Source organism: Manacus candei, unplaced genomic scaffold (assembly GCF_025592945.1).
Source record: "Manacus candei isolate 608988 ecotype Guabito, Panama unplaced genomic scaffold, ASM2559294v1 h1tg000024l, whole genome shotgun sequence".
NCBI classification, from domain to species: Eukaryota; Metazoa; Chordata; class Aves; order Passeriformes; family Pipridae; genus Manacus; species Manacus candei.
The window spans coordinates 4,139,593-4,160,823 of NW_026138072.1; the positions used below are offsets into that span (position 1 = coordinate 4,139,593).

At 36.4% G+C, this 21,231-nt stretch overlaps 1 protein-coding gene across 3 annotated transcripts in view; it reads right to left on the minus strand.

Moving 5' to 3' along the window:
- Window positions 1–21,231, minus strand: part of CERT1 (ceramide transporter 1) — a 77,640-nt gene that overhangs the window by 5,195 nt on the left and 51,214 nt on the right. For 2 of the 3 annotated variants that reach the window (XM_051788178.1, XM_051788180.1), the window contains 10 exons: window positions 20,987–21,070; window positions 15,857–16,014; window positions 11,635–11,727; window positions 8,923–9,009; window positions 7,894–7,986; window positions 7,234–7,311; window positions 3,108–3,203; window positions 2,328–2,460; window positions 2,147–2,217; window positions 708–836 (listed from right to left, as the gene is read on the minus strand). In XM_051788178.1, the coding sequence (XP_051644138.1) occupies window positions 708–836; window positions 2,147–2,217; window positions 2,328–2,460; window positions 3,108–3,203; window positions 7,234–7,311; window positions 7,894–7,986; window positions 8,923–9,009; window positions 11,635–11,727; window positions 15,857–16,014; window positions 20,987–21,070 (1,022 nt within the window). The remainder of the gene's footprint in view (window positions 1–707; window positions 837–2,146; window positions 2,218–2,327; window positions 2,461–3,107; window positions 3,204–7,233; window positions 7,312–7,893; window positions 7,987–8,922; window positions 9,010–11,634; window positions 11,728–15,856; window positions 16,015–20,986; window positions 21,071–21,231) is intronic. The other variant, XM_051788179.1, reaches the window with a different exon arrangement.

Genomic DNA, 21,231 nt, shown 5'->3' on the forward strand with positions numbered 1-21,231 from the left:
CTTAACCACCAACATTTTAATTGACTAAGAAGTCTAAGACACTGGAAACTGTGTTTCTGAAAGTCTGCATTCTAGCACTACATGGATGTAGCAAGAAAGTGAGTAAAATGAAAGGTAAAAGGTGAATAGGGAAAGAATTAAACTAAAATGCCTGAATTTCAAGTTTCTGCTTGCTTAACACAAGTGGATTACTTCAATTATTGTGACAAATCAGTAAAGGAACATTTCAAGGATAACACATCAGTTTACAAATATCAGTTAACTTTTCCCTTGACAGCAAGCTATGGCATAGTAACCCAAAGAAAACAATCATTGCTACTATCTGATAGAGCCAAGGCAAAACTGTATAAGATAGAGACTTAACCATATATACACTTATACAAGCCTACTCCTGTATCTGACAATACTGAAGAGTTATTAATTTGAATCCATATAAAATAACCTCTGTTCTTTAAAATTATTTCACATTTCCAGAAATTTTGCTTCCATTCTGATGAAACACCTTAGATTTGCCCACTGAGAGATAAGGCAAGAAAGCTTTTGGCTCAGAATGCCTTCATCGGGTCATTGTATCACCTGGTTTAAATTAGCCGTATTTTTGTATAAGCCCCCCATCTCCCCTCACATTAATATTGCAAATGCATTACCACATAATAGAAAAACTTCACCTTAAAAGCAGAACTTCACAGAATCAAAGTAATACTTACAGGAGCACTGTCATGTTCTACAGAGAAATTGCACACAATCCATGTTTCTGGATCATTTTCACTAAATGCTGGTATTTTTCTGATGGCAGACAAATACAGCACATCCCTTTGAGAAGCTGGCCACACCCTCTGCAGAGAAACACCTGAATATAAGCTTTTCCAGGTTTGCAAATTAAGTACTTATTAACCTTAGTTACAGGAAAAAAACCAAGCAAGACAAACCAGGTCAGTTATGTCATTGAGTGTTTCTTCAAGTCAGTAATTTCATTTTCAAAACTGAAACAGACATACTGTTATTAGTAGGTAACAGAAACTTCAGGTTGTGTGGCTACGCTTCATGCCAAAAAAATTAAGGTATAACTTTAAGGCCTTTGAAATGCAGGGAGCCAAGCTGCAATGAATTTTTCAGTAGAAAAACAGGAAGAGGCAGCTCCCTTCCTGTTTCCTCAACCTCAGGTTTACATTTTAGTTAATACTTGTAAGCTACAAACTAAACTAGTGCTTAAGTATATAGTGATGTATCTACATTTACTTATGTCTCTGGAGAGAAAAAAAGAGGAGAGACATATTTAAAACAATTATTTCCAAAAGCTACTTCTTCAGTAAGACAGATATGGCGAACTGATATCATCCAAGAGAAAGTCTGAGATACAAAATGCCTGATAAAATAAGGAAATATACAAAAGCTTTCCTGACTTTCATGACACTCAATAAGATAAAAGTCTGGCTTTTACCAGAATACAATACAGATTACACAATGTCTTACTCAATCATGAGTCCTCTGTTAAAGTAGTCTAAATCTAATCATGTTAAAATGGTCAAAGAAAAATACCTGTTTGAACATTTGAGTATACTAATACCTAGAAACATGCAAGAAAAAAGATGAATCTGTATATTTCATTCCCATCCATTTTTAAAATTTTTAAGTTACAGTTCATGGATTGTAATTCAAATTACCATTTTTTTAATTGACAGCAGAACCATTTTGGAAGGAAAAACAATGAAGATGCAAGAACAAATGTTGTATCAACAATTATAAACCCTTGCATTATGAGGTGGTATGTCAGCTAACTGTGGTTAACAGTACCTCGTATTTTTGCAAAAAACATCTGATACAGTGGTATAGGATTCTTTCCCGTAGTATGTGTTTATTTACTGCTTCTGTTTGCCTCAGATGACTCTTGCTGGCAGTAATACAATTGTGAGATTAAAACCAGTCCTCATTTGTTATTACAAACTCTATCAGACACGTACACAACCAATTATGCTCTCAAGACAAGTTTGAAAAATTGATGAAGTTGCAGTTTAATAGAGAACTTCTGAAATGTTGTTCTGAAGAGTATTTTAAGTTGTTAAGCCAGCAAAGTACTCAGAGTAATATTGGAATTCACATTCCTCGGACTGTCTCAGTAAGGTATGCATAGATGAAATGTTATTACCTTATGTGTCTGGTAAATGATGATTGCATTATCTGCTAGATTTTCCACAACATGAAAATTTTCAATTGTTGCTAAAAGAAGAGGGGAAAAAAAATAAATCCATCAGTAAACAATCACAGACACATTAGGTCAACAATATCTTTGCTGATAAACATGCAAAGTCGAAGAACCAATTCCTTACTTTCCCAGTCATTACGAACATCGACATTCCAGAAGTAGTGGCAAACTTCATGCCCTGTTACCCCTTTAACAGCATGTGTTGCTTTCAAAGGATCTAGAACTATTCCATTCTCTTCCACCTCTCTTCTGTATACCTACAGCCAAACAAAAAGAAAGAAATGTAGAAAAGAAATTGTCAAAACTGTTCATGTGTTTAATTGTTTAAATTTAATCAGTAAAAAAACCAAACAAAAACAAACCCACTTACCCAGACGACTATCACATGAATTTGCCATGAGAGTGTTCTCTGGTAACCACTGTTGCAGACATTATAACATGGCAATTCACACTGAAATACCAGCACTTGAAGGATCTCTACTATGCACAAGGATTTATAAGCACAGCAGAGCAGCCAACACAGTAGCTTGCTACTGTAATATTTTTGTACGTTGAATTTACACGTTACTTTGATACCAAGCTTTAAGCAGAAGGGAATGAGAAAGTAATCTGCAAAGACAAAGCTATTGCAAGAGTTACACTGGATTTTGTATGAATAAATATATTGGAAGCCACAACTCTGGTGGACTCCAGTCCTAATCTAAACAATGCTATTCTCAGAGAGAAGTTTCAACAGCCTAACTTGCTGAGTGATAGTGTTGCAGAAAATCACAGAATCATATAGGTTGGAAAAGAGTCTTAAGATCATTAAGTCTAACTGTAAACATAACACTGCCAAGTCCACCAGACTGAAAGTATCTGTCTTCACAGCATATCATCTTACACAAAATAAACAAATGTTTACCTTCATTTCTCCTTCTTCTACCACTAGCTGCCAATTGGCATCTCCTCCTACATCTTGCAAGGAATATGTCATATGATTTTGTACCATCTCTTCCACCTTTAAAGGGAAAAAAAAAAGGCTTTTTAACTCATTCCTTCTATCTTTTTGCGCAGATACTGTACAGCATTGGAAGTCACAAGTCAATACTTCAGTTCCTGTGCAGGAGATCAATTTGAGAGCTTTCTATTACAGGTTAAGAACAAGCAGATAGTGCTAGCCTTCAGAAACAAAGCCAAAATCTTGATTTAACTTCCAACGTCATTCTTCGTGGGCACTTCCTATCCTTCCTTTGTGCCTCTAAACTGTGAAATCTCACTACTTCTACCTAAAACAGCTTTATTTCAGCATATAGGAATTTCAGTTATCTCTAAATAGAATTAAAATGCACTCTAAGATATTCACTGAAGAGCATTTAAAAAGCTGAACAAAGGCAGGGGGTTGGGGAAGAAGACTGACAAGCTCTAAAAAAGTGAATACATATCAAAAGTAATATTGAAAGAGCAGTGAAGAAAACAGTCATGAGCAAAGCATGCCTGCTCTGTTTCAATGGCATCTTTGCACAGTTGCCAGCTACGACAAAAAAAAAAGAACAGAAATGTCCACATTCAAAAGATTATGATGGTATAGAGACTATTATTCTACAGAGACTACATTACTCTGTTTCTTTGGTTCCCCACCCCCTTTCAAACACCCCAATTAAAAAAGGAAACAAAATTATAAAGTATCCATTGCTGTGTAATGCTTCAAATATTGAAAACATTTGAATATCTTTTAGGTGGAAAAAAGTTAAATGACTACCAAAACTTGTCACAGCAAGCAACTCCACGTGATTCACACAATTTTCCTGAATTTCTAGAAATACCTTTTTTTTTTCAAAAGGAAAAGCATTACAAGCAAAGGTTAGTTAATTCACCAACACAAAGATTAGCCTAAGAAGTTCCCAATCACAGGATTATTAGCCTGAACCTTAAAGTGCTTTTGCAATAAAACAACATATAAAACATATATTTGAGCAAATAGTAAAACAAGTAGAAAGTAAAATTAATAAACAGTGATATGATATAGAATGGAAGTTCTATGGAAGATGTTATTTACTTTTAATTTAAGGCAGTAATTTTGTTTGTATTATGTACTCCATGGGCAATACACCTAAGACCAGGAAGAAAATAGGTAACTGAATGAAGCCAAAACCTTTAAAATGCAACATCAAAATAAAACCCATTAGATGGAAATTCTCGTTTGTCTCAGTTTAATGATAGACTTCTTTAAAGAATGAAAAGTTACCACTTCAGTTTTTGGAGGGTTTTCTAGGTGTTTTGTTTTTGAGTTACAGTGAAAAAACACTCCCAAGATTTTTGTTTCTGCTTTTGGACAAATCAACTTTTTCTGCCAGTTACTAGAAGGTTTCCTTCAAAAAATTCTTCTGTTTTTCTTATCCAGTGAAACAGTGACAGTACAATACAAATTAGGTAAGAATGTGGGCTATTTAAAAATTCAATTTATTAGATTAGATTACACTTCTAGATCACACTTCTAGATCACACTTCTTTCAGAAAGCAATCCTTGCCATGCTCCCAACATTTGCTTGCCACACCTCCCCTTGTCTCTTCTCCCCCACCTCTTTATTTATTAAGGACAAAGCTATCTCTTACACATTTATTTTTCTCTTTTGCTACTTTTTGCTTTATACTAAATGCAGAGGAATGAAGGAAATAGCAAGGAAAGAAGAGAAGGAGGCATCCACAGGAGTGCCATCTAAACAGATTCTTACTTCTGCTTCACCAGGAAATGCAGTACCTACAGAATTGCCTTGTGCATGCTATTTGTCCAAACCGTATTTAATCTGAAGACTGGTCACTGTCTGTCAACTCGCACCTATTTCAGAGGCACAGAGTCAAGATTCACAGACCCTCTCCCACTGGAGAGGTTCACTATTACCTCTGGGTTCCTAGCAGGCTACAGAATAGTCTGCAAAAATACCTGTAACATGTATGCCATGCAGCCTTGGCCTGAACATTAAGTGGCGAGTTCTTCACTTCAAAGGGCCTCAGAACACCTCAACCTATTAGAAAAGCTGCTATTTCTTTAAGAAAGTGATCTGACCTCACACTCAACTGGCAGAGGTAAATCAATGCCTTTCTAGAGGCACACTGAAGAACCAGCTCCCATTAGAATACATTTATACTTCTCAGTCTTAAAAACAAGGTTGCAAGTTTCTACTTGACCTTTTCCCGATATCAAAATTTCCTTCATTCATATGAATTCTAGAAAAAAAATAATTTTTTTAAGAATTGAGATATTAGCCTGCCTTCCCAAAAGCCAAATTGTCAGCCTGGGGCCAGAGGCCAATTTTTTATTAATGAAGTCCAGAGCAGTTGTAATGAAAAGATTTGCTGATTTTCTCATCTTGCTCTCTGTTGTCTTTCACCCGCTTGTTCACTAGAAATGAAGCTCCAGAGCAGGTGTACTGACTTGTTGGTTTGGCAAAAATTTGTTCTAGAGAAAACATGTAGGGGATAGGGGTGTGTGCAGGGATAGTAGCTTTCCGTAAATGAAGATCATTCTTTCTGCAGTGAGTCCATTAACTTGAAACTGCATTTAAAGGCACTCTGTAGTAATTTCCATGTAGTAAAATCCATGCAGCAGCTGAAAAGAGCAATTTGACTCCAGCCCATTTGATGCTGATACATAATCACAATTTGCATTATTGTGATAAAGACTTAGTCCATATGAGATTTGTTTTTAAATTATTAGTTCTGCAGTCACAGTACTGCTCTGATATTTAGATTTATCACATGAACACAGAAACGTTATCACAGGCATAAGAAGTGAAAATGAAGATGTCTGTGTATCTTAGCAACTATGAGTTTTCCTTCCTGTATACCCATAACCTGACAGAGTACCCGTTCCTATCTTGGCAATCAAACTTGCTTTCCATTACTTACTACTCCCTGACTTTATTATCCCCTCCTCCCAAAAAAAACCTGAAAGACTAACTCGACTACTGGAGTACCAGCAGATAAGCCTATTGGTGATATTCAAGAGGACTTGCGTACTTTTTTCTTTGTGCCAAGTTCAAATTTCAGAAATAAACTGACTGCAAAAATGTTGAGATTTTAGTCCAATAGACAAATCTTTAAGGTCCTGCTCATGAAGGTGGTAATAAGGTCTGCAAGTAGTAAAATTCCAGGCTCTGCTAATGAAGCAAACAAAAAAAATCCATTCCTATTTGAAAAAAGATTGTTTGGAGTGTTTGTTAGCAATTTAAAAAAACCTCCAAAATAACAGATCCCAGAATAAAGCTCCATATTCATAATCGCATACAGACCACAGCAGAAGAAAAGTAATAGCATAAATGCCATACCTGAACAACATTTTTGGAGACTAAAAAACCTCATGTGAATGCACCTACCTAATTCTAGTCTAAACTATGCTCTTCAGACCAAGCACCTATAGAAATTTTGGACGTCACTGGAATACGTCACTGTGGCTACACTGACGTACTCAGGATGTCAGACGTATTTTCTGAAGGATAAGCAAATACATAGATATATAAACTCTTCAGTAAAATTCATCATACCAACGATCTTCTTTGTCAACATACTTTATGGCCTTTCAGTAATCAAACCAGTTGAAGAGGTAAAAAGCAGTGATAGTAAACCATAATACTTAGCATATTAATGTCATTACAAACAAATGTTTCAGATTAAAATCAAACCTTTGACTTTAAAAGCGCAAAAAACCATTCAATATGAAGAAAGACCATTTCCAGCCTACATAAAGCAGGTGTTATTTTACCTTATTATAACTAGAAATAAAAAAAAATCAAATTGTAGGTGTTTTTTTAAAGTTATTGAAGTAAATCAAACAGTTTTACAAGATTTGGGCCTCTGCACAAGTGGTATGCATGCAAGCTGGATGTAAAGAAAGACAACCATTTAGTATAGGAATAGAGAACTCCTTTGTTTGTCTCAATGCTCTAGTTTAAAGCAAGCAGTGATCGATGTAACAAAAAACCCAGGTTTTAGAGAAGAAGATGAAATACAGTAAAGATATGCAACCCCCACCTGACACATCAGTACAGTACCTGGGAGCTGAATCTGTGAACATCATCAGAGGCACTGACTAGATCAATGGAAGACATGGAGGAAGAGCGACTATAGGGCTACCAGAGACAGACAAAGAAAAAACCAAGTAATCAGAACAAAGGCACAACAGAGCGATCAGTACCAACTTGCAAGCACAAGATAATGAAGAAAAGGAAAACAAAAGCACCATAAGCAGCAAGCACAGTGGCGAATGCTGATTTCATGCACCTATTATATATTATGCTCCCAGAGTAGCCCTGACAGGAGCATAGTGTTTCCAGTAACACTAAAAAACAGCCAACTGATTTTGATGCAAAAGACTAGATTTTTATTTTTATTGTTTTTAAATAAAATCAATTCAATTAATTTGGGTGAACGTATCTTGAAAACACTGGGTTTAGCCAGTTGGGATTTTTCCTTTATTGTCTGACTGACAGGCTTAACACAAATCAAGAGTATTCTAAACAGATACTCAAATTAGTATTTTTTAAGCCAAGACAAAAAGAAAAGTCCTTCAATTCCAGCTACTTTATTTGAAAATGATTAGACCATTGGAAGTTACTAGAAACACCTAAAAATCTCATCTATCGTACAAAATATTATACAGAACCATCACGGACCAGCCCATTATTCTGAGGAGATCAGGAAAAATATCTCACCGTTTGCACAAATCGATGAGTCCCCACAGCAGTATATGCATCTCCAGAAGGTAAGGATGTTGGCCAGTGTAATCTAACCTTTTCACTTTGGGACTGCAACAACATAGGTTTAATTATTATTAGTCAGCTGCTATTGGGTGGACTGTGAAACAAAGTGAGTCATGCTTAATGTACATAGTGACTACAAGAACTAATGCCATCCATGACAGGAATGAAGCTGTCATTCTGCTGGAATTCTCATTAAGTGAGTGGGCCTGAAGACTGAATTCATCCAAACTTCAAGGTGTATTTCTAAGTTAAGGAAAACATATCAAGGATGCATGTAGTACTATCACAGTCACTAAAAACTTACACTCTCTGCTAAGAGACCCCAACATAGGTAAGCTTTGTTAGTTACTACATGTCCACTAGAAAGTTTTTTAAATCTCAAGTATTTGTTATTCACTATATTCCTAAGCATATAAGCGTTTAACACAAAGAAGGCACCACTTTGTTATTCCCCCTCATTTTATATACTGCTATACTTTCTAATATTCTACATACTTTCCTCACATGTATCTTATCCCTTTTTGATCCTTGTCACTGAAGCGTATTCAAGAAATGAGTTAGAGAAGTAGCCAGAGCCCACAGAACTTTTGAATAAAACCAAACACGAACAGAACTATGTCTTTCCTATTTCATATACCACTAGAGTAAAAAGAAATTTTAGGTTTTGGAGGCAACTGTAGTGTTCGATATTCTTATTTCGACAGGGCATCAGTTACGTATAAAGGTCAGAACACTTATTTAGGAATTATAAACTAGAGACATTAAATTAATTTAACACATACTATCCTTCTCTATACAATCTGTGAAGTCACTTTCTCAAAATTGGCATTAAGCAACAACATTTAATTGTAAAACTGATCCCCTGATCAGTGTCAGAATAAAATATCTACAGTTTCAGAAAATGCACCTCAGGACTGAGTTTAAGTTACAGAAGTCTCTTGTGAAGTGCTCATCATTAAGATATTTTTCAAGTATCAATACCTGTTCTTCCATTTTATCCTGTCTATCAAGAGCAGCTTCAACAGCATCAAAGAATTCTTCTTCATTAATCAGACTATTAGGACCCTCCTAGAGGATAAGAAACAAAAGTAGTTAAAAATTCTGGAGACATGAAAGTTCCACTTCAATTTATTATTAGAAATATATATATACACACATATATAAAAATAACTGATGGAAGCAAATTTCTTCTATAGATCTCAAACATTTTCACCAATATTTCTACATTACAAATCCTCAGAAAACCTGTACTAGTTAAAGTACAGGTACTATTTAAGGATAGTTGTATAAAGAAGAAGAAAAACCCAGGAAACTGAGTAATAGCATCAGTATGCTTTGACGTCAAATTTAGGTTTTCATTTTTCTCTTGAAATGCTTACAGTGTGTCAGTGAAGTACACCTATTAACATACTTGTGTAGTTAGACTCCTTCCAAGTATTTCAGTGCCTCAAGGCATTGAATTTCAGGTATTTCCTCAAAATATAACAAGAGAAGAGAAAATTCTGCGGACCTCTATTGAAAATTCTTGGAAAGCCCAGTTAAGCACTAAACAGCAGGTAGAACTGAGTCAACAATTAAAAACTCCAGTTTACTAATTAAAATGGTAATTTCATAATATTAGGTTTGTTTCTTTTACTGTATTGTAAAACAACCTGGTCCAGCAAATTAAAAGACCCCTACTTTACAACACAGATACCTGGAAGAAGCAGTTGGGTTCATAAACAAGTAGACAAAGTCCAACTTCCTATCCATTTTTTAATATTACAGTGCATGCCTCAGTGATAAAAGATAATCTAAGCTCAAGTATCTTAAATATCTGTATAGTACTATTTCTCAGGCTATGACTTGTAAGTAGAAACATGTTTGATTAATGCACATGAAAGAGTCAAGTTCGTAAAAATTGTGCAAACTGCATTATAGGTGCATTATCTTACATTATTATTGTGGATACCTCATCCATGTAAGTGTTCAAGGTCAGGCTGGATGGGTCTCTGAGCAACCTGGTCTAGTGGAAAATGTGTCCCTGGCCATGGTGGGGGGGTTGGAACTAAACGATCTTTAAGTCCCTGCCAACTCAAGCCATTCTATGATTAATCTTCAAAAGGTAGGTTAAGCATCTCAGAATCAGACTAAATATCTCACTGAGGAGGATGCTAATGAAATATGGAATTTAACAGAAGGAACCTAAAATCACTGAATTTGACAACACCATATTTCAAGTGGCAGTGAAAAACTAAAAATCAATTCAAGTTAGACTTCAGATTTTAGGACTGCCTCTGCAGTCAGGGTTTTCATATTTGCTTTACATATCTCTACATCTGAACAAATAAAGAGGGAAAATACAATACAAGTACATATAAGCAGTATCAAATGTAGAAGAAAATAAAATCAACAGATATATCTACAAGAAACACACTTTAGACAAATCAGAACATGGAAGGTAAAGACATATTTCCACTTGCAAGAAAGTAGGGACTCATTCTCCATCCAGTTTCAGTTTTCAAGGTGAAAAAGTAAATGTGGCATGAACACATTTGTAAATCACACTTGCACAGGCTTGTGCAACACCACTTTCCCCTTTGATAAACAAACCAGTCTTTACAAGTGTATTGGGTTTGTGTGGCCAGGTTTTGGCAGCTAGGGGGGGCTACAGGGGTGGCTACGGAGCTTCCTCCGTATCCAGCAGAGCCAATGTCAGCCAGCTCCAGAACAGACTTGCTGCTGGCCAAGGCTGAGCCCACCAGTGACAGTGGTAGCTGCTCTGGGATAAGAAGAGGGGAAAATGCCTGTGCAACTGCACCTGGAGAACAGCAGAGTGAGAATATGTGAGAGAAACAACTCTGTAGATATCAGTGAAGGAGGAGGAAGAGATGCTCCTGATGCTGGAGCAGAGATTGCCCTGCAGCCTATGGTGCAGCCCTTGGTGAGGCAGCTGTGCCCCTGCAGCCCATGGAGGTCCATCTGCAGTGGATCAGAGATCCACCTGCAGCCTGTGGAAAGCCTCATGCTGTAGCAGGTGGATATACCCAAAGGAGGTTGTGACCCTGAGGGAAGCCCAGACAACTGGCAAGACTTTTGGCCTTGTGGAGAGAGGAACCCACACTAGAGCAAGTTCACTGACAAGACTTGTGACCCTGTGGGGGACCCACACTGGAGCATTCTGTTCCCTAAGGACTGCACTGAGTGGGAGGGACCCCCACTGGAGCAATTAATGAAGAACTGCAGCACACAGAAGGAGTCATGTTGGAGAAGTTCATGGAGGACTGCCTTCTGTGGGAGGTATCCCACACGGGGGCAGGGGAAGAGTGTGAGGAGTCCTCCCTCTGAGGAGGAAAGAGTGGCAGAGACAATGTGGGATGAATTAACCACAACCCCCATTCCTTTTACCTCTGCACAGCTGAAGGATAAGAAGCAGAAACTAGAGGTAAAGTTAAACCCAGGAAGAAAGGAGGAGCAGGAAAAGGGTGTTTTTGAGATTTGATTGGTAGTAAACTAAGCTGAGTCTGTTTTGCCTGTGTCAGCAATTGCTGAGTGAGACCTCTGCATCCTTATCTCCACCCAGAAGCCTTTCATCATATTCTCTCTCCCCTGTCAGCTGATAGAGTGACTTGGTGGGCACTTGTTGTCCACCCAGGGTCAGCCCACCATAAAAAGTCATAGCATTTTAAAAAATTTCAAAAGCAGAATTCATACCTCATAGTCTGGCCCTCCGAAGTGGGACTTTTTCTTCAGTTCTGTCACAGCATTTTTGTAGGCTTCTTCAATTCTTCTCCTTTTCTCTGCCTCCTGTAAAATGACATGACCATTTGATGCAGTGAGAATGAATTGTCAACATGTCAACAAGTAGAATGACCAGGATAGTTTTTTCTCCAAGTAGCAATTGAAAACCTGATGATTTTCTGAATATATTTGCATGCATGCATTACGTGTGCCTATATACATGTATATATAATAGTAAGCTTGGGGAACTAGCTATCTTGAAGATACTTTTTAATTCATGTGAAAGAAACTAGATCAGCACACAAAAACTAGTTTCTAGTTTAAGCATGGTTCATTGAGTGTCATATTTTGTATCTGACAGTTTATATAAACCTCCTTGATACAGATGCTTGGGCAGGGATAAACAAAGGGTAAAAAGTAAAACTAGTAAAAGGCTAATGTGCTCAACAGGGTGATATACTAATGAGTTACATCCTGTGAATTTGTATCCTAATTATAGGATCAATGTGAATAATTTTGTGGACTCCATGCAAAGACTAGCAACTTGACATCATTCTCACATAATAGGTTGTGACTGTAATAGAGCCACTGATGGTGTCTGTATCACTGTATATTTTGAATAAGATAGTAGTAACATCAGAATCAGATTGGGTCTAATATTTCCTCTGCAAATTCTGCATACTGCTAGATACTTCCAGCGAAAAAGCTACAAAGATTTCTGAAATTCTTGCAGAATTCAGCTTTTATATGTGAGATGTTTCTCTGTCCCCTCTCAGAATCTGTTCAAGTGAAAGAAAGTTAAGTCTTACAGGTGACAACTGGACAACACACACTACTTCTTGTAGATACGAGTTTATTCAGACTACTTCTTGCAGATACGGGTATAATTTTTTAGCAACCCAAACTGAAATGTAAAGATTCAGTGGAAAACCACGAAGCAATATGGAAAGGCTGAGTTTACCAACTAGGAATTTGAAGGTAACATTCACTCTGGAACATTCCACTTTCTAGTAAAGCAATAGCTTTGATGTAAAACAAAGTAGTAGTTTTCCCCAGAAAAATAAAAAAACCAGCACTTAGACTAAGACAGTATTGTCTGTAACTGTGACTGTAGGGTTTTATCTTCTGAAACTGTCACAAAGAGGCAGAAACTGCTAACAAATTTCACAAAATTTTGTGTGTTTTTTTTTTTTTAAAGATAATCTGGAGAGTTGTGAAGATGCATAAAGTATGACTTAAGTATATGACACTGAGAGAAAGCATAGAAATTTTACCAGACTTGGAATGAAAAACAAAAAAAAACCTCAAAAAATACCTCCCCCCGCCCAAAACACAACTCCTCCTCCCACTCACCCCAAACCTCCACACTTTCTGTACTTCAATCTGCAAACTAGTGATAATTCACGTATGTCAAAATACAGCTCTCCAAATTTGCCAGTTTCTCTTGGCAATAACACTAAATAAGGCAGAAACTGAGAAACTGATTGCACAGCAAAAAAAAAAAATTACTTGCTGTATTAAAACTCTGTAAAATTTAAAGAGACATTTAAGTTTCAAACATCAAAGGTGAACAAAGTAAGTAACCTAAACATATTATTATTAAGGTAACATTTAATGTTCAGAAGATAAATTTGCTTATTAGTAACAATTAGTGAGACCAAACGAAACAAGAACAGAAAAATGCTGCCGTAGTCAAGAAAATATGAAAAGCATTATCACAAGGACTTTGTTGAAAATGAAACAATGGTCCAAATACTAAAGACAAAATCCTTTTCTTGTGTACCCATTTTAAGAAAAGTCTATTTTAAAATACACTTAACATTTTATATACTGCACTGGGAAAATAAAAAGTCAAGCTCAAGATCTTAAGAGTTAAGCGTAAAAGGTGGAAAGAAAAGCTGTAACTACAATTACCTTTAAAAAACACTATTTGCTTTTGTATTAATTTTATTCAGGCCATCTATTTTGGTATTGAAAGAAAACTAGCCACAGAATGTGTACTTTAATCATCTCACAATATTTATTTCCTTCTCAGAGCATTTTACACACCTAGCCAAGAAAACCAAAAGATCTATACCATTCTCATCCCATGTCTATTCAGAGGGCAAAGCAATGGTTTTGCTCAGGCCCAGAGTTATAGAAGGTATTATTTATAAAGCCATGTTTAAGTACTAGATAATATTAAACCAAAAGCAGCTCTTTTATGGAATGCAGAGCTGTGGAATAGTGGTAGCAGAGGTCTGAATACAGTCAACTGCTGTCCTTAGGGGTGTGGGTGTCAAGGTGCTGCTCACAGGAGATTGCAAGGGTGGCATTTGTAGGAGTAGATCAGGGTTTCACTCTCAGCCAAAGCTATTTCACCATAATTCTATGTTGTTTAATTCATCAAAAAACCTCCTCTTCCAAAAGGCTACCCAACAGAGAAATACAAAGTAATTATTTTATATTAGATTAAGGTAATTTACCCTGTGTGTCCTCTAAACCCCTTAAATTTCATTGACAAATGTAACTTTAAAAAAGTTGCAAGTCTACTAGAGCAGAGCAACTTAAAAGCTCCAAGGTTTCAGAAGCTTTTGCAGCTTCAATTTCTAGGAAAACAAGTCAAAATAAGCTTGTGACCCCCTTTAAAATGTACTTAGTCATGCTGTATGAGATATTACTCACATGAGACCCAAAGTGAAATTTAGGTTGGAATTTGCTAACCACTTGCAGCTTAAACAAGTGCTTTAAAGTTAGTCCACAGGAAAATATAAAAGTGAAAAATAACTAATATAAATAAATTAAAATTTTATATTAACATATTACTCTGCATTAAAATATACTAAACTAGGGGCAAAAAAAACATCCCTTCATCCATGCTCTAAGGAAAGCCTGATCAAATCAAGTGAACTGTGTTTGTTCAGCACAAAAATGAGAAGGTTTTTTTGCATGTGGGCCTAAGAGTAGCCTTCCAATACCTTCAAGAAAGCCATAAAGAAACCAAGCCAGACGCTTCAAAGTAGTTTAGAGCAGAAAGATAAAAAACAAGAGGCAGATACTGGAATATCCAGTTACTCCAACTGGACATAAGGCAAAACTTTTTCACTCTAACAACAGATGAGCAGCAGAACGGGCTGCCCAGAAGTGCTGTGCAGTCTCCAGCCTCGGAGACCTAAAACCAGACTTAGTAAAACCCTGAGCAACTCGATCTGACCCTCAAACTGTTCTTCCTTTAAGCAGAAGATTAAAGAGAGAGAAACCTCTTGAGCTCCCTAGTCCAACCCAAATTACTCCCAATCCTATGAACAGGCTTCAAGTCTTGGACTTACTGCTTATTGTTGACAGAAGTCACAATACAGTTAGACAGGGCCAGGCCTTTGGCATATGAACAAAGACAATACAGGATTCAAATATGGATGTATTTTGTCTGAGTATGTTCATTCTTTGAATAGTGTACACTAAATGTAGTAAAAGGTGAAGCATAATATACACCACATGGAAATACATTAAAAAAAAGAGGACAGAACAACAGCTGCTCTGCACACCAGCCAGTGATGGCATGATTATGGAAACTAAAGCCTGAAGTACAACCTGCCATGCCTCCAACAACAAATCTCAGGCAGGAAGACACTGTTCCTTTAGAAGTGTTACACTGGTTGAGTAGGCTTAGTGTGAACCACCACTGCCATTAGAATAACAGATACTGTAACACTACACACGAATAATTTAACCAGTTAGTATAAAACACAATTTAATCTCTTTGGTCTGCCAAAGGAAAGTGAAATAACTGTATCTTGAAGAGACTTTTCAAGTTACAACTGGTTCTCCTATTATCACCATCTATTATCACATTAAAACATTTCAGAGACTCGCACATCATTTTGCACATATGGATAATTATATCCATGTTAGAAGGCTGTAAGCAACACACTGACTATTATGAAATAATGTCAAGTGCTTTATAGATATAAAACATATAGGATTACCATCTGTGTAAGAGCTAGGAAAAGAAAGGCTATGATGAATAGTATTACTATATCACCAGTAAGGATGAGGCCCTTAACATTTTATAGGGGTGATAATGAAAGCACCTAAAATTAATAAATGCTGTACATAAAAATAAAAGCAGTTCCTGGAATTAAAAACTTAACAACAGCTCATTTGAAATTTTAGTTTCAAACTTTTCCCAGCAAAAGTAAAAGGAAAATGATCTTACCTTATCTAGCCTTTTTTGCCAGCTTTCTTCACGTTTTACCATGAGTTCAATACAATGAGAGAGTGTAGCAAGGATTCCAGCAGTAGTTGCCTTGAAAGTTATAGCTTCTCCTTTAAAGTCTATGCCATTAATTCCTTTGGGTGTCACATGTGGAAACACTAAAAACACACATAAATGAATCTCTGATAACAGCCTTTAAATCAAACAAGCACTTTACATGTATGTGCTATATTTGAAGACAATAGACTGGTTAGAAAAAAAACCCTAATTTAAAAATAAAAATCAGAAGTGGTAATAATGTTCAGCTATCCATCGCTACAGCTTCATCTTGCTATACTGTATTTCAAGCCTGCTTGTAATGCTGTATTACTCTGCACTCTGCAAATCATGTGGGTGGAGGGAGTGGTAATAATTTGTAACAATAGCAGTTTGACAGCTCGAAATGGGGCCTAATTAACACAGAGCAACCTTAAAACATATCGGATACAGCACTAAGAAAGGAACAATTTCAAAACGTCATCAAACCCAAAATGTAATACTCAAGGTTGCTTTAAGCACGCAATTATAGATTTTAAAACCTCAAAGTAAAAAGGTCTAAAATAAAAGTATCAAATGTGTGGAATTATCCAAGTACTGTGGGTTTTGCAGTTCCAACGTCTACTTCATGCTGTCAACCACGCCATCTGTTGCTAAGGCTATTCAAACAAGTCACTTAAAATGCGTGACAAAAAAAAAGTACCTATTACATGTCAAACTGGTATGTAGGTTGACACAATAACAAATCAAGCACTACACATGAATGTCAGAAAATATTAGAAAGCAGAAGTAACATTCAAGTTGAAGCTGATGGAGCCCAGCAAGTTAAAGTAACTCTTGCCATGCCACAGAACAGTATAATGACTTATCACCTAGATTAATATTAGTTTTTCCCCAGTCTGTCAGTTTGTCAACATGCCACTGCTATAGTTTTAAAAAGTACAAAAAAGTATTTGAGTAAGTTTACCCAGTATCTGTCTGCAAGGGCAAAGCAGGGCTTTAATCAGCCCAGTTCTTGTAAGGAAGATAAACGCTATTGCCATTCCCTAATGGCACAGCACAGTATCTGCACTTTGGGAACAGAAAGCAATTGACACAGAGTCTTCAGCAGTGGTTTAAGTCTCCAGAGGTTTTTTATGCACCCCTTTCAGAAAGAGTCAAACTATTTTTCAAACTAGTGACTACAGACTACATACTACCAGAAGTACCTCAATAAGCATACATACTATGGTAGAATACAGCTTGGTTGTTTTTTTTTTTTCATGTTAATCAAGAACATTTCCAAAAAGGTAAAGATGATGGGGGGGTTGGAGGGAAAAAAATAATAAAGGAAGGGAAAGAAAAAACTGTTTCACAAATGATCATGAGGAGAGCAGCTCCTCCTCCAGAGGGAACACAGAGGAGGCTGAGACTCAAAGTGGTATAAGCTGACAAGGTGGTGATGCAGTGGCTCCACTGAAAATAATAAAAATTACACAGGAGCTTTGCCCATAACATTTCACAGCTGAAAAAGACAGTTTTATACTAATAATTTCTCCTGTTGGTGTAGACAGTATTCACATGCAGGGTTAACAGCACAGCTATAACGCTTGCAGATGATATTTTTCTCTCTCAACTAGGAAACATGGAGACAAACTGAAGAAACTGCCGCTAACTGCAACACTATATAAATAGTTTCAGAAATCTCTATGGTAGACTGTAAAGGAAACGCAGCAACCCAGCCTCATTTCCTGGAAAAGAGAGCTTTTATCCCTTTCTAGGTCTCAGCCACAGCTCATTAACACTTCCATACAGTTTTAGTCATCATATATTCTAAGCCATTCTTTAGTAACTAGTCTCAGATAGCAGTGATAGATGGAGAGCTTGCAGACTTAAAGTCAGTGTCTGTATTTCCTTTCAACCATTACAATTATGGGCAAAAATGAACATGTTGTAGAAGGATGTAAAACCTGTTTCTTTGAAGAGATGGTCATGCCAGAGAATCCTTATGATGGATGCAAGTATTTTGATTCATTCCTGATCACAGGAAACGTGTCTTTCTGAAACATGTCAGAAGATGACCTTAACCCTCGCCCGAGCAACAGCTGAGCTTCAGCACATTAGAAGTACTTGTCAGGAGATTTTCTATTTGGAGAGTCCAAACATCTTTCCAATTCCTGTTCTATGCCTTTCTTCATATCAGCTACATATTGATTTTTTCAGAATGAAATCAGGCATAAGGAATCTATGTTCCAAGGTAAAGGCTAATAGGAAGGTGTTCTTACTGTTGCAACTGCACTTTGGTGATCAAATTGCACGAAGTCAGCTGAAAAAAGCAGGAAAATATTTCTCCCACTTTAACTTCAATTCAACATGTTCCAAGGGGTTCCTTTTTAATTATCCCATCTATGCTCTATTTCTGATTTGTTTTCTCTTGCATTTCATATAACAAATACTTCATACTGTGCTTTAGCCTTGAGTAGCTTTTTATCTCTTCTCTCCTACACCTCTGTGTCTGTTAGGACAGGTCTTTTCCCTTCTTGTTCCCAGGATTCTGTGCGTAACACTTTCCCAGATGTCCCAAATATCACGTGTTTGATCAAATCTGTTTTTCAGTGAAACAGGAAAATATTCTAAAGATAGTAAGTAGAAAGAAGTTCCTTAAGCTTTTCCATTTTATGTCTCCTTAACATCTTACGTCACTAAACTAATTCTAAATACCTTTGTAGTACTCTACTTAGCTCTTCACTTGAAGATCCTAGAGAACGCACAAAAGAAAAATCCTCCCTATCCAAAACACCATCTTCAGAGTAGGACATAAATGTCCATACTCATGTCAACTTTCTCCTCCCACCCAGAGAACAAACCGCAAAAGACAAAGTGAATATGGTCCCTTGGGTCAGTCTTAAATCTAATGATCTGAGCTTTACACTGGTGCACTAGGAGTCTGAACAGTAGGCTTAAACACTCTTTCTTATAGTAAGCTAAATAAACAGGCTGAACCTATGTCTTACTCCTGGAGCACTGAGTGGAGAACACTCCCAGAATAAACAGGCAACCACTTCTCAGCTACAGTTAAGAGGATTGTTACAGTTCCTCCAGAACCAGAGAGAAACTTTTAGAAGGGAACCTGAAATTTGAGAAACCATATTTTATAGCTGCTCTGCAGGTAAGCTTTAGAAAAGGGTGAAGCTGAAGATAAATCTTTCACTGTCTGTTACTCTGAATATATGGTCATGGTTGAGATATCTACTTCCCTCACTGCATCACTCATGATTCCACTTAAGGGCAGAGACTCTAATTTTTCCTTTCTAATCAAGCTTAGCAGCACTCTGCAACTAAATATTTAATGAATTTAGCCCTTAGAAATCAAACTGAGGCACAGAAAAATGAAAATGGAGATAAATATTTTCACAGAAATAATTGATGGATAGTAAATTTAATGGAATACAGTAATCATAACAACTGGAATTAGAAATTCTGCAAAAAGCAAGGGGTTGCACAAATTATTTCCTGTAGTGACCTATAGTATGTGAGTTTATATACCCATATCCATAATACATATCAATTTCTGAGCATGTAAGTTCCCAAAGGCTTGATGACCAGATGTATTAAAAATACACTTTCCTAATGACATTCCCCATAGCGTATGCATATATGTAGCAGATGCACCACAAGAATGTAGACATGAAGAAATGTTCTAAAGGTAAATGAAGCTGAAACACCTACACAATCCTACCAAAATTAAGTCTGACAAAGACATCTCCTCCAAAATGAATCATGCAGTAAAATTAAATTATTACTTAATATTTTTTAAGTAAGGCTTTTTCAGTTTTCTGACTTAACAGTCCTCAAAAAAAGTACAGTTTTATTCATACAATAGGGTTAGTGGAACTGTATGCTTGCCTATAGGTGAACATTGCAAGCTTGCCTACTTTTAGTGATAAGAAGCAAAAAAGATTTGTTCAAAACTTCAGGGCTATATTCTGCTTAACCTCTGAAATCAGCATTACAATTAATCTCAGCAGAATAGGCACTTAATAGAAAAATCTACTCATATGATGAATTTTGGATGTATCCTGAAAGCTCCTTTAATTTCCTCTTCCCTCATAACAGTTTTGGCTATACTCTAGAAAGACCATTTAAATACAAAAAGGAAATATGTAACGCATGGGAACAATAGCCAATTAAAAAATCCCAGAAGACACAGAAAAGGCTTATTTTGCCCTATATTTTCCAGATTCTTGATGAAGGCATTTATATGTTTAAAAACATTTTTGGTGAGTACTTCAGGAGATTCTATCACATTTGAAATTGAAGGTAGTGCAACCTCCAAGTCTCGTGAATCAAGTCTAAGAAATACCTTAGGACTAACTGAATTGTCAACATGTAGAGAATGTAAACACTAAAATATTTCAGTCAGGAAACTTGAGAAGGTCTAAGAAGAATACAAGTAAACTTTAAATGCACACACAACTTCCTCCAGGCCAGAAGTATCAGATTTCTAGAACAGCAAGATATGTGTGAGTTCTTCACATTTGCTGCATGGATGCAATGAGTACAATATTCTTATCATTTATGATAAGAATAAATATCAGAATTCTGTCATCATAACAATGAAAAGTACAGTAAAAAAGAGTTAGAATTATGATAAGTGAGAATCAGTAACAGTGCTGACTTACATAGCCATAGTATTTGGAAAAAATATAGTGGGACATCCCTAACTGGAAAAGCACTGTAGTCCACCAAATTCCTAAAGCAGGTAACATTTGCAAGAAAAACTGCAATTACCTGTTACAAATCTCAGTTCCCAATATCTCAATGATGCAGCTGTTTAAACAGAATTTTATAGTGATAATAGCTTTAGACATAGAATAGGAAATTACAGCTTGATAAATTTGCATTAGTGCTTGTGGGATTAAGAATAACTCAGAGAATCATGAAAAACAGCCAAAGAATTATTATATGACCAAGAACTTCCTATCACATACACTTCAATAAACATTCTCACCATTTTCTGCTTAGAAAAGAGCATAAGTACTTGTCTTGTATCAGACTTTTCATTATACCATTTATCATAATTTTCACCAGTGGAAAAAATTGGGACAGACTTACATTTTTCCTTACTGCTGTTACTATTATGTACAAAATCCCCATCAGGACGCATTGTAGGGAAATCATCTTCATCATCTTCTACCACTAAATTTGAGAGAGAGTGTGTTATGGGAGTGGGAAAGCTTTTCTAGTAATTCTTTCTTGCACACTAAAGTAAGAGCATTTTCATGAGTAAGAAGTACTTTTCCCCATAACAACAGTCATGAACCCTCCCTCCCCCTTTTTTTTTTGTTTTTTTTTTTTAC